General features: G+C 43.1%; 1 protein-coding gene across 1 annotated transcript; it reads left to right on the top strand.

Moving 5' to 3' along the window:
• The first annotated feature begins 5,179 nt into the window (after nt 1-5,179).
• LOC124463279 (pleckstrin-like) lies at nt 5,180-11,698 on the top strand. Its single transcript, XM_047015112.1, has 9 exons — nt 5,180-5,312; nt 6,680-6,835; nt 7,053-7,234; nt 7,348-7,439; nt 7,596-7,780; nt 8,033-8,137; nt 8,634-8,717; nt 9,050-9,122; nt 9,254-11,698. Exons 1-9 carry the CDS (start codon nt 5,271-5,273, stop codon nt 9,391-9,393), a joined length of 1,059 nt encoding a protein of 352 aa, XP_046871068.1. The 5' UTR covers nt 5,180-5,270; the 3' UTR covers nt 9,394-11,698.
• Nucleotides 11,699-12,147: the final 449 nt, after the last annotated feature.

Raw genomic sequence — 12,147 nt, forward strand, 5'->3', positions numbered from 1 at the left:
CCAGGCCTGAATTATAACATTCATCAACAAACTGTGAATCTGCATTTTGAATGCTCCTTTTGATTCTTATCTGTAGCTCGTCTGGACTGCAACAGCATCAGATGGAGAATATGAATCCCCGGATCCACACCCCACTGTTAAGTTCATTCCCAACCAATCTGTGGCCTATTCTCTTGCTTGCTCTTCTAAAGGCATGGTCATGTCTCTGGTGCTGCATAGAACTTGCTAGTGGTTGGGCCAGATCAGGAGACGGAAGCCAGCATGTGCTGTGTGAGCTGTGATCCCTCAAGTCTCTGGAGAGATTTGATTTATATCCTCCCTCAGACTGTCGGTTGGAATCTTCTCTCACCCTCCGTCCCCTCATGGGCAGGCTGAGCCACCCTGCCCGTCACAACACATCATTTCCACCCCAGCATGCACACACAGCCAGCCTAACACCCTCTGAACGACAGTAACCTTTGTTTTGCGATGTAACAGATTTCGGTATCAAACCATAAACCTGGGTACAATGGAGAGTCTGTTGCTGTTTTTCAGTTGTCATTTAGAAATTGGAACATTGATTTGATTTGATGACTCTGTTTAGCATCTAATAAGATTGAGAGAGAAGGTCCTACATAAACTTAATTCCAAATGTGATTTCAAGATATTACACATGGTTATTGTTGTCTAACCTGTACCAGTGTCTTGTCATCGTTTGCCATTTTGGGAAGAAGACATGTTGCGCTGTGGGTGGGTGTGAACTCAGCGTGCCTTCAAAATGACATTTTGCCGGATCTAGAGACACACAACATCAGAAAACAAACTGTTGATTCTAGACATGGTTCTGATGTGTTTGTGTGTCTCTAACAACGTGAAATCAAGGCCTGGGGCGCTCTTCTTGCGTGGTTGGCATAATCATTCAAGTCATTGCCTGTGAGACCGTGGAAAAGGAGGAAATATATTCAAAAATGTTGAATTGACTCAGTGGGCACCATGCCCTAGCCTGAGGCTACAGACATTCACCATTTGAGGCAGGTTTATGGAACTTTACAGTTGAAGCTTAAACAGGGGTTGCCCGAAGGCAACAGAGTTATCAAACAGAGTGTTTGAACTATCCACAGTATTAGCCATGGAGCTGATGACGCTTACTGTACTGATGTTGCAAAGACAAAACAGGGCTTTAGTCATCCAATGACCAGTGCGAAACGTTTGGCAAGAAAAAATGCCTCGTACAAATGAAGTCAAACAAACCTACTCTGATTGCATATCCAATTTGTACATATTACTTTACATTTGAAACCATTATTTTGGTTTAAGGTCAAATGAAATAATTGATATTAACATTGGACATCATTTTTTTCAAACCAAGTTTATCTTAAATGCTTTTTTTGTAAACGTATTTGGTGTTTATGAGTATGATTTGCATCAAATAGGCCTACCTTGATGGTTGTGTCCGTTTAAGAAATCAGGTTAAAATTACTTTTAAAGAAGCCTCATGCACCACCAGGGGCTGCTGGTCAATTACTTTCTGCAGAACTTCATTAAGTGGGCACAACTGGCCTGCGGTCTATCAGGTGTGAACAGGTGGATAAGAGCTCTTATCAGAACGGGAGCATAAAAGGAACACATTAACATAGAGCTCTGTGAGAACCAAACATGTGTGGGGGGATGATTAGCAATGACAAAGTCTACTAAACAAAAATTGATCAAAGTAAATATGTCAGATCACCTGAAGGCTGGTTGAAAGAAGTGGACGAAGCTCATACTCCTGCCCCATAGTCCATATTCCCTCTGTGGCTGTATGTTAATTATTTTCCTGTTTGGTTAATTTGCAGAATGTATGGTCCTCTCTCTCTCTCTCTCTCTCTCTCTCTCCCTCTCTCTCTCTATGTCTCTCTCTCTCTCTAAACTCCCCTGGAGGTGCAGTGTTTCAAGCACAGCGGGTTGTCTTTTCTACACAGGGTCGTTTTCTTCTCTGTGTTTTTCATTCAGATTGTGTGCATGTGTGTGTGCGTGTTTGCATGTGCGTGTGTGTTTTGTCCCTACCTTGGCGGAAAGCTTCACACATGGTGCCTCGTGAAACGTACTAATAGATTAAATGAAAGGAAGTGGGTTCATTATAACTTGATAGAAACCTTTTAACCTGCAGATGATATGAAACCTTTGGACTGACACATGCAACCAAACATGATCCCATATAACATCCACTCCCAGGTCTCTCTAGTTATAGTTATAGTTCTCGTTCTTCCGTCCAAAATTACGCAAACACCACACCCAGTGATTCTGTTGATGTTAGTCAATCTGTTTTCTCCAACCAGACATTGGATCTTTCTGCATGGGCTTCGGGTTGGGAGTGCTGGAGGATGGGAGGATCCTGGGGTGACCATGTGGAAGGCTGTCTATTTGCCCCCCACAGAGCCTAAAAGGCTATCAGCGTGGACCCACATTTCTTTTTGATACTTAAAGATGAAAGAGCATATTGTGTGAGCTCACATTCATTAGAATAAGAAACCCAAACTGATAAGGGACCATGTGAATTAATGCTGTTTCATAAACACAGCCTTGGTAAATGTTTCATCTGTCGACGTGAAGCCAATGCTGAGCTACTGTTTGTTGTATTTGATTTACGCCTCGGTCAACATGAAACAAACCCTGGTAAACCAGCTAGTCAAGTCACATCAAGACACTCATCAAGAAAAAAAGAACTAGATGTTACACCTGAATGTATGATACACTTGAATATATGTGAAACCTATACTTTGTTCCTAAAAACTATTAACATAAACATTTTCTCTGACATCAGGCATCCTCGCTAGAGGATGCAGATCTCCCTGCATGCACTGTTGTCCCAGGCCAGGACTCTGCTGGCCATCTAACCCAGCAGCTGATTCAAAAGTCTGAACCCCTGAGGCTGTTCACAATATGGGATGCATAAGCTGCTAAAGCTAGCCTGTCCACCTCAGCTGTTTATGACTGCATGCTGCAGGGCTAAAGGAAAATTACTGTGTGTGGATCTGGATGTGTGCGTGTGGGTGTGTGTGTGTGTGTGTGTGGATGTGTGTGCGTTTGCACACATGCGTGCTGACTGCCCATGTGGCGGAATTGATAAATGACAAGAGGTCGTCAGAGGGGGGCACCCAGAGAGAAGGGATGTGGAGGAGGAGAGAGAGCGTGTTGCAAGAAATTCGTCACCAGGCCCCATCACCACATGGCCCCTTTGTCGCATGCCTCTGGTGGGTGATCGAGGCCCAGACTCAGACGCCATGAACTGGGAGAACAAGAGGAGAGGACATGAAAAGCAGTCTCATTTAGGAATGAATGCAACTCTGGACTCAAAGCAACCCTCAGGCATATTGATCAAGTCAACAGACGTGGCTTGACCAACAAGGCATGGAAAGTGGGTGTGCTGCGAGGTTGATTAAAGCCCTCCAAGGTCCAGGAAGGTTGAGGAGAGGAAGCTAACAGATTGGATGGAGGGATGAAGCTTTTCCTTATTTCATGGGTTTCATCATGCTTAGCTCACTCACTTTCTCCTGCAGGTGGGCAACAGGCTGACCCAGTTCTCACATCCGGCCCACAGTGCGAACCAGGTTAGACGCCTTGCTAGTCAAGTTTCATTCCATCTGTCTATGGAGAGATTGGGACAGAAAGGTAAAAAGAGAAATTATTTCAAATAGATACTATATCATGGTATAATCAATAACTCTTTTTGTTTGTGTGTGTGCTTTTGTTGTGTCCTGGTGAATTCCCCAGGAGCACAATGAGAGGTTGTGCTCTAAATGTCCTCTGCAGACCTGCTTTGTTTGCCGCTAAAATTAATATTCCGTTTCCAGAGTCATCTTCCAATCGCCGCCTCTGAAAAATGAGTCTCCTGGTGCCAGTTAATGAAACTCCATCTCCCAATATTCATCAACAAGCTCATTAACATCATCCCTCCTGATGTTTATTAAAACAAAGGCTGATAGAGGCCAACAGGCAGATCTGTATGTCCCCATTTTAATAGGACGACCAGGCCAGTAACAAGCTTTTCTGAGGCTTGCACAGATAAAACATGAAAATAACTGTTTGTAGGTAGAAAGCTTTACAGTTACAAACATACAGCAATCGATCCAAAGCGTTTTTAACATGTTTTATTACATTTAGTGGATGTAATCCTTTAAATCCAAGTATGGTTTCTTGTAACGTTCATCTATAAACAGACTCCTCCAACTGTTTCATCTCATGTGTCTGCAGTGTACCCTAGTGGGGACACTAGAAATTACCAATCTGTTCACCTGAGGAAAATTTGCGGGTCAAAAACAAGGTTCCAAATTGTTTAAAGAGAAAGATAGCCCTTATAAATACACATATGACATTTTCCTGCATGTAGCCCATGTCAGCACTCTGGCTGGCATGGGCTGTTTTCAAATGTGCTCTATAAATAAACTGACTTGACTTGACTAGCTTGTTATAGGGGGTCCAAGTTATGTTGCTCTAAACAGCAAGTGCCAGCACCTGGAGAACTACACTCTGGGTTGGGAAAACTTGAGCAACACATTTCACATCAACAGGAAGAACAGATGGCCATATATTTAGACTTGTCTACACAGAGTCAACACTTCCCTATTGCCAGGTCATTGTGTAAAACCACTTCTTGTGACAAATGACTGATACAAACTGGGTGAGTGATGATGATAGTATACTGTTGACATACAGTATACTTTTTGGCAATATTTTGCTAACTCATTCAGTGAACAGCAGAAATCAGCCTTAAATTGCACAATGGAATTCATATTGCACAGTAATAAAAAATGACAGAAAAATTAAACTCAGGTCACCGGATTTAGCTGCTGGTAGCCCAGGAGGAGGTCAATATGAATGGACATCTGAAGGACCCTTAAAAGGATCCTGAAATGATTAGACAGTTGTGCTGGAGAGACTCCCCCAGGCTTACTGCATGTGTCATCCCATGATACATCACAGCTCTGACCAGAAGAAGGAGCAATCAGTCTAGAACGAGATGAGGCCACTTCATTTACAGTCAGAGGCCTACGCCTGTAAGAGGAAGAGAGCAGCTCGTCAGCGTTGAGCCACACCCTGCCCTGCCTGATGAGCACTTCCCCTAGCTGTGGCTTACAGCTGTGGCTGGAGGGGTGGGGGGAGGGGGGAGGGGGGGAGGGGGTGAAGGGTGTTCCTCTTTCACATTCAAAAGTAGGAGAGCGGCTGTGACAGCTCGACACAAAGCCAGTCACACTGACACGCCGACAGACACAGACACACACGGACACACGGAGCAAGCAGACGGAGAGAGAATGGAACCAAAGCAGATTAGAGAGGGATATCTGGTCAAAAAGGTAAGGAAGGGGGAACCAACCCTAGACCCCTGTAGTAGAACCAAAGGTGATTTTGTCATGGATAAGGGGTTGAGTAACGTAGGGTCGGTAGGTTTGTGTTGGCGGCAGGAACTTACAAGGGTGCTGATGTCCACATTTTGCAGTCATCCCAAAGATGTGTCTGTTTAACTAGTGAGTGAATGCTGTGGATGGAATTAGGTAGATGTCGTTTAAGGACCTCAGTCTATAAGTGTATAAAAACGAATATTTGTGTTGTTAAAGTTATAGAATACGGCAGGTTAACTGCTTCTGATTCAGACCCATTGGTTGTTTCTGAATGGGACATAATTCAGCAACTTCTACAATGCTACAATGCTGTGTTTGCTCTCTGGTCTGAGCTGACCTTCTGAGTAAATTTTAGGATGTGACAGGCTGTGAGTGAGTGACAATAAGAAGCTCTCCCACAAACCACAGATCTGAGGGAAGATGTTCCATGACTCGTGAGCAGTGTCCGTGTGAGGGTGGGGACAATGAGTCTGTCTTTTCAAGGAGTCATTCTTAGCTCTGGAAAATGATGATTCTTATCTGAATTCATGGAACTGTTAGAATAGCTCAGGCAGGTGCAAGACTTGCCTGCAGTTTTTTTTACTCAGCTGGTAACCACAACATAAAGTGAAATATAAATAATTAGAAATAATTACATTGTAAAAAAACAAATCAAATCATAACCGATAAAACACTCAATTCTGACCCAGGATTTACTTTTCCCACAGTCATTGTCTAAATGAAGGAACAAAATCCAATTTTGTGTGAGTTGACAGTGTTGAGAAAAACTGAAAAATAACCCGCTGGTATCACTTCCTTTATAGTCCAGGCAAAGTAACGTTTTAAGACCGACTAATTGTTAAATAATTGTTTGCAGCATAGATCATTTCTAAGAATTGTCCAGAACAACATACTAAAAGTTAACATACATGTTACTTTTCATGGGTAGTGTCATTGTGTAAAGTTTTATTTTGATAGGAGTAAAGGAAAAAAATAGCCCCATTTGGATGTTATGTTGCCTGGCCTTATTGGCACACTTCTTGGATCGATGAGAATTTAACATACTTCCTCAACTAGGATATCTTAGGACTTTTAGTATGTTGTTCTTGAAACCTTTTAGAAATGGTCTATGCTGAAAAAAAGTCTTTTACAATTAGTTCTATTTTTGGCTTCAAAATGAGTTCCTTTGCCTGGACTATTAGTGTTCTGATCAACACAAATGAAAAGGACTGTATGACCATGTTCTACTGCAGCACTACTGTTGAAGGCCCAAAAACATTTCAGTATCGGATACAGTCCTGCTTCTTATCACCTATCTGTCATTCTCTTCATCCTCTCTGCAGGGCACAGTGCTGAACTCCTGGAAGGTGGTTTGGGTGGTGCTGTCAGAGGACGGTGTGGAGTTCTACAAGAGGAAGACAGATACCAATTCCAAGGGGATGATTCCCTTGAAGGGAGCTACTTTCACCAGCCCCTGCCAGGACTTTAGCAAGAGAGTGGTAACATTCTTGACTGCTTCTCTGGGGTGTCTATTAATGCTGAACACTCACCATAACCGTCTAAATAGACCATCCAACCATATACTTCCTTCCTGGTCCTAACATATACTGAGCTCTTCAGTCAGAATTGCGGTAAAGGTACAGAGTACTGTTACTGCAAATGCTCATCATACATAACGGTCCCATCCAACATAATCATACTGTGGTTTTCCCTTAGCTGGTGTTCAAGCTCCAGACGAGTAAGAACCAGGATCACTACTTCCAGGCCACACACCTAGAGGAGAGGGAGGCCTGGGTGAAGGACATCAAGAGGGCCATTTCCTGTCTGGAGGGAGGCAGGAAGTTTGCCAGGAAGTCGACGCGGAGGTCTATCCGTCTGCCTGACACAGTCAACCTCAGGTAGGACCTGACCAAATATGAAAAGTTGGGTAGCAAGGAATAATCAGCATCAAGCATCATGGTTAACCACCATGTTTGAAGATATGACTTCTTTGTTGTTTGTTTGTCTCCAGTGAACTGTACCTGCTAATGAAAGACCCAAATGATGGCGTGAAGGAGATGAAACTGGAAAAGGATAAGAGAATCTACAATCACTGCTTTACAGGTATTGCATGACAACACTCGAACGCAATTAGATGGCAGCACAAATCACCGTTCAAGGTTATTAGTGAACCTTTCCTTTCCTCGTTACTCTCTGTTTCTCGCTGTCTCGCTGTCTCTCTTTCTCCCCTGCTTCCCTCATTCCTTCCCTGTCTGTCAGGTGGTACGGTGGTGGACTGGTTGATCTCCAAGGACAAGGCGAGGAACAGGGCAGAGGCTCTGATGTTGGCCACGGGACTCCTGAACGAGGGCTTCCTGCAGCCTGCCGGAGAGGTCTCCAAGCAGGGGGCGGTGGGTGGAGCAGAGACCCTCCTCCTGGATGAAACAGATGCTCTTTACTACTTTGTAAGTCAGTCCAGATCTGTACTGGCACTGTACCTCGTGTGTGTGGCTGAACCTTAACCCCTATTGAGTTGGCCCTGAACATGATTCAACATCTTATATTCTGTCTGGTTGCAATGTAGGATGTCTATCTTGAACAGGAAACAAAATGTTTGTGGTCTTGAATGGAATGAATCACACAAGAAAGAGCTACATGTTTTTACTCATGACACCTGTGTTTGGTTTGACACTAAGTGAGCATGTGCGGTGTTGCAGGCAGACAGTGGGTTCTTCTGTGAGGGCTACTCAAGCGATGAGGATGAAGTGGTGAAGGAGGAGTTCAGGGGAAACATTGTCAAACAGGGCTGTTTACTCAAACAGGTGAGACTGCAGGCTCACACTTTCAGAAGCACTCAGCAGCAGAAACACAATATTCAGATGTTCTCAACAGCAATGACCAGAAATAGACATATATTCTATTCATTTCAACCATGGACAATTTCTGCCAAACTCAAAGGGGATTGACCAGCCTATTTTCTTGAAAATGAAAGTGCTGCCCAATATATTTAGTCATTTAACAGACGCTCTTATCCAGAGCGACTTACAGTAAGTACAGGGACATTCCCCCAAGGCAATTAGGGTGAAGTGCCTTGCCCAAGGATACAACGTCATTTGGCACGGCCGGGAATCGATCTGGCAATCTTCAGATTACTAGCCCGATTTCCTAACCGCTCAGCCAACTGACTTCCAGGACAATACAAAAGTAAGAATGGGGAAGTGCAAGTTCCCAACCACAAAAAGTTAGTGGTGACTTTCACTGGTCAGTGAAACTGCATATGCATTCTAAAGATTGGGTTTCCTGGTTTACTTTACACAGGGTCATAGGAGAAAAAACTGGAAGGTGAGGAAGTTCATTCTCAGAGATGACCCAGCCTATCTCCATTACTATGACCCCACCAAGGTAAAAAACCCATTTGAGTTGCATGACACCAAAGCTACAGTTCTGCAGTTGGAATTGAAAAATTGTTACAACTGTTTTGCTTGTTATTGTGTTCCCACTTACCCTTCACTTTTACTTGTTCCCTTGATCACTACTTTTCTCTTTCACTCGGTCAAATGTCTTATTTTCTTTCTCCCTCTCCCTCTGTCTCCTTGTCCACTGTCTGTCTATCTGTCTGTGTCTACTTCTACCTCTGTTTCCTTCCACCTGTGCCTCTCCCTCTCTTTCCCTTTCACTTACTTTATCCCCTCACTTTCTTACTCTCTTTCTCTCTTTTTTTCTCATTTTACAAGGGGGATGATGAGCCCCTAGGTTCAGTCCACCTGAGAGCATCGGTGATCACAGCGGTAGACCACGTCCCTGACGGTGAGTTTCCGACCGGGGAAGTTGTGCACCACAGGTCCCCCACTGTAACAGACTGAGTTATAATGGGAGGTATAAAGCTTCCTTTCATCTCGACTCTTAATACCTGTTTCCCTTATCCTCTGCTCCCCCAGCCAAAAGGTACGAGGTGGATGGGAACCTCTTTGAGGTCATCACTTCAGATGAGACGCATTACTTCCTCCAAGCAGCTACAGCAGAGGAGAGGAAAGAGTGGATCAAAGCCATGCATACCGTGTCAAAGACAGGGAAATGAAGCTTAGAAGCAGCTCATCTCCTCATATCCTGTGTGGAGCGGCATAGACCAGAGAGACCCTGGTTTGACAGACATTCACTCTAAGCTGGTGCATGAAAGATCACAGACTCAGGTCTTATAGATGCCAGCTTCTATAATGTTATTGTTTCTCAACATAGTTTATTTTTCAATCGAAGGGCCATGCATTCATAGCACAAAGAGAGAGAGAGGAGAGAGAGGAGAGAGAGGAAACATGTTTCTATTCTCAAAGACGGTCACACTTTTAGACACCCTCCCCTCCACATACACAATCTACAAGCAGAGTCTAAAATTAGGTACAAGGTATATGGTTTGTGAGCCTATCTTTTCTGTTGTGTCTGCTTGTGTCATTTCTTCTGTTCATGTTATGATCCGGCCTTCACAATTAGAGAGAAGGCATTGTGATAATTCAGAAGAATAATCAAAAGTACAGACAATTCCTGTTCCTGAAAGAAAATGAGATATCATATCCTGTTTCTGTGTCCTTCTGCCATGTTGTGGTTTTAGCTTTTTGTCTTGTCATGATGGCTTGACACTCATGACTCTTCACTGTACAAAATTCCACCAGCAAGTATTTGTTTTCAGTTAATACAGTGTATGCAGCACCTGTAATATACAGTATATCATTCAAATATTTAAACTGTGTACATTTTCAATATATCCCATTCAATAGATCCAAGGACCCCACTGTTATTTGCACCTCCAGACACATGTTAACAAAGTACATTAATCTAAGGAGCAGCTATAAACAAAGTCTCAAATAGTTTTTTGTATTAGATTTGGCCCACTCGCACCAAGGAGCACAGTGTTAGGGAACTGATGGTTCTACAGCATTCTCACATGAACTATGGTCCTGATAGAGACCTCTATGAAGTTTTGAGGTGCTAAAGATATATGTAAATCATATCAAAGTCCTTTTTAGTGTTAAAACTGCTACCTGTGTACCTCGTGTGGGTGGCTGAAGCTGAGCTAATGCCCTGTTGACCTGGATTATGACTCGTTTTATTCACTATAAACCTCCCTTCTTTTAATCATCAGGCTGGTTGAAGGCTGTCTTCTGACTCAACGGCTTGCAGTTCGTGTACATTGCCTCTTCTGTTCAATTGGTGATTATACACTCGTTTTTAAACTCAGATTATTATGTGTATTAGTTGTATAGGAAATCATCCACTCACACCTGCAACCAATATGCTTGATCTGTGTGAAGTTAGGAGTCCTCATTTCACCATGCCTCTATAGTTTTGTACATGGTCTCTAAAGTATGGAGAGGTAATTCCATCAGCTCTGAGCTTGGCCTTTTGGGTAAAGAGTCAGAGTCCATAGAACTGTCACCAGTTCTTGGATTCATCCCAATGACAAACATGTTGCTCTTGGCTCCAGTGGGAGTGTGTTGTGTTTGACAGCACTGTTCTCCTGATGGCAGACTGACCTGAGAGTGTCCTCCTCACATTCTGAACTTACACATCTCATCAGGATCTGTTCATGTCTCGAGTCTGACAAGGGCCACCTTCAAGTCACAAGCAAAAAGCCTGTGTACATTTTTGGCTGTGTAAATGCATGTGATCACGAGTTGAACACAAGAGGGCGGTATACACTAACATACGCTTCATAGTGGACAGAACAACACACTTGAATATTATTTGTTAAAAATAAAATAATTTAGCAGACACTTTTGTCCAACTGATCTGACAAAAACAGCCTGCTGTTGACAAAGGGGAGGGAGGTCGTTTGTACGCGGCAGGCCATCATTACCAGCTTTGATTAAACATGTTCTTTTACGTAATATTCGTACTTAATCTAAACCATTTCCTTGATTGGTAACAACAACAAAAAAGCAGCGGCTACACCATTTTTTCCCGATGGGGTGCACCTGAAAACCCTCTGCAATCCCACGCATAGTATACTCTGCATGAAGAACAGATCAAAAGATGCAACATGCAAATCGAACCCCACAAGTGAATTAAGCGGAACATGTTACCGTCTCCTTTTCTTTTTGATAGACTATACAAAGGAAGAGCATTGAATAACAGGCCTTGTCACGTACTAAATATGACAGAACACTGTTCAACTTCTTGGCTCAGCTGGCTGATGGAGGGATTGATAGAGGGGTCATAAAATATATGTGGGTTAACATTTCTCACAGGAGAGTCATGAGTCTGCCAAGGGTCCCTGGGTTGGTGATTGATGACAACAGAACCCAGTCCAGTCTGTGAATGAACCGATCCAGTTTTCTTATTGTATGTACATGTACAGTGCCCTCCAAAAGTATTGGAACAGTGAGGCGAATTCCTTTATTTTTGCTGTAGACTGAAAACATTTGGGCTTGACATCAAATAATGAACGTGAGACCAGAGATCAACGTTTCAGCTTTTATTTCCAGGTATTTACATCAGGATCTGATGCACAACTAAGAAAATATCACATTTTGTTTGAATCCACCCATTTGTCATGTGAGCAAAAGTATTGGAACAGATATACTTAAAACATATTTAAGTGAATAAGACTTAATATTTAGTTGCAAATCCTTTGCTTTCAATAACTGCAGCAAGTCTGTGACCCATTGACGTCACCAAACTTTTGCATTCTTCCTTTTTGATGCTTTCCCAGGCTTTCACTGCAGCCTCTTTCAGTTGTTGTTTGTTTTGTGGGGTTCCTCCCTTCAGTCTCCTCTTAAGCAGGTAAAATGCATGCTCTATAGGGTTTAAGTCTGGAGATTGACTTGGCCAGTCTAATACC

The sequence above is a fragment of the Hypomesus transpacificus genome, unplaced genomic scaffold, assembly GCF_021917145.1.
Source record: "Hypomesus transpacificus isolate Combined female unplaced genomic scaffold, fHypTra1 scaffold_272, whole genome shotgun sequence".
Taxonomy (NCBI): Eukaryota; Metazoa; Chordata; class Actinopteri; order Osmeriformes; family Osmeridae; genus Hypomesus; species Hypomesus transpacificus.

What these genes read in the sequence shown, in the direction of transcription:
- LOC124463279 (XM_047015112.1), top strand. Translation starts at nt 5,271, where the DNA reads ATGGAACCAAAGCAGATTAGAGAGGGATATCTGGTCAAAAAG. An exon ending in AGGACTTTAGCAAGAGAGTG is followed by an intron (nt 6,836 to 7,052) that starts GTAACATTCTTG and finishes GTTTTCCCTTAG; the next exon opens with CTGGTGTTCAAGCTCCAGAC. An exon ending in CTACAATCACTGCTTTACAG is followed by an intron (nt 7,440 to 7,595) that starts GTATTGCATGAC and finishes CCTGTCTGTCAG; the next exon opens with GTGGTACGGTGGTGGACTGG.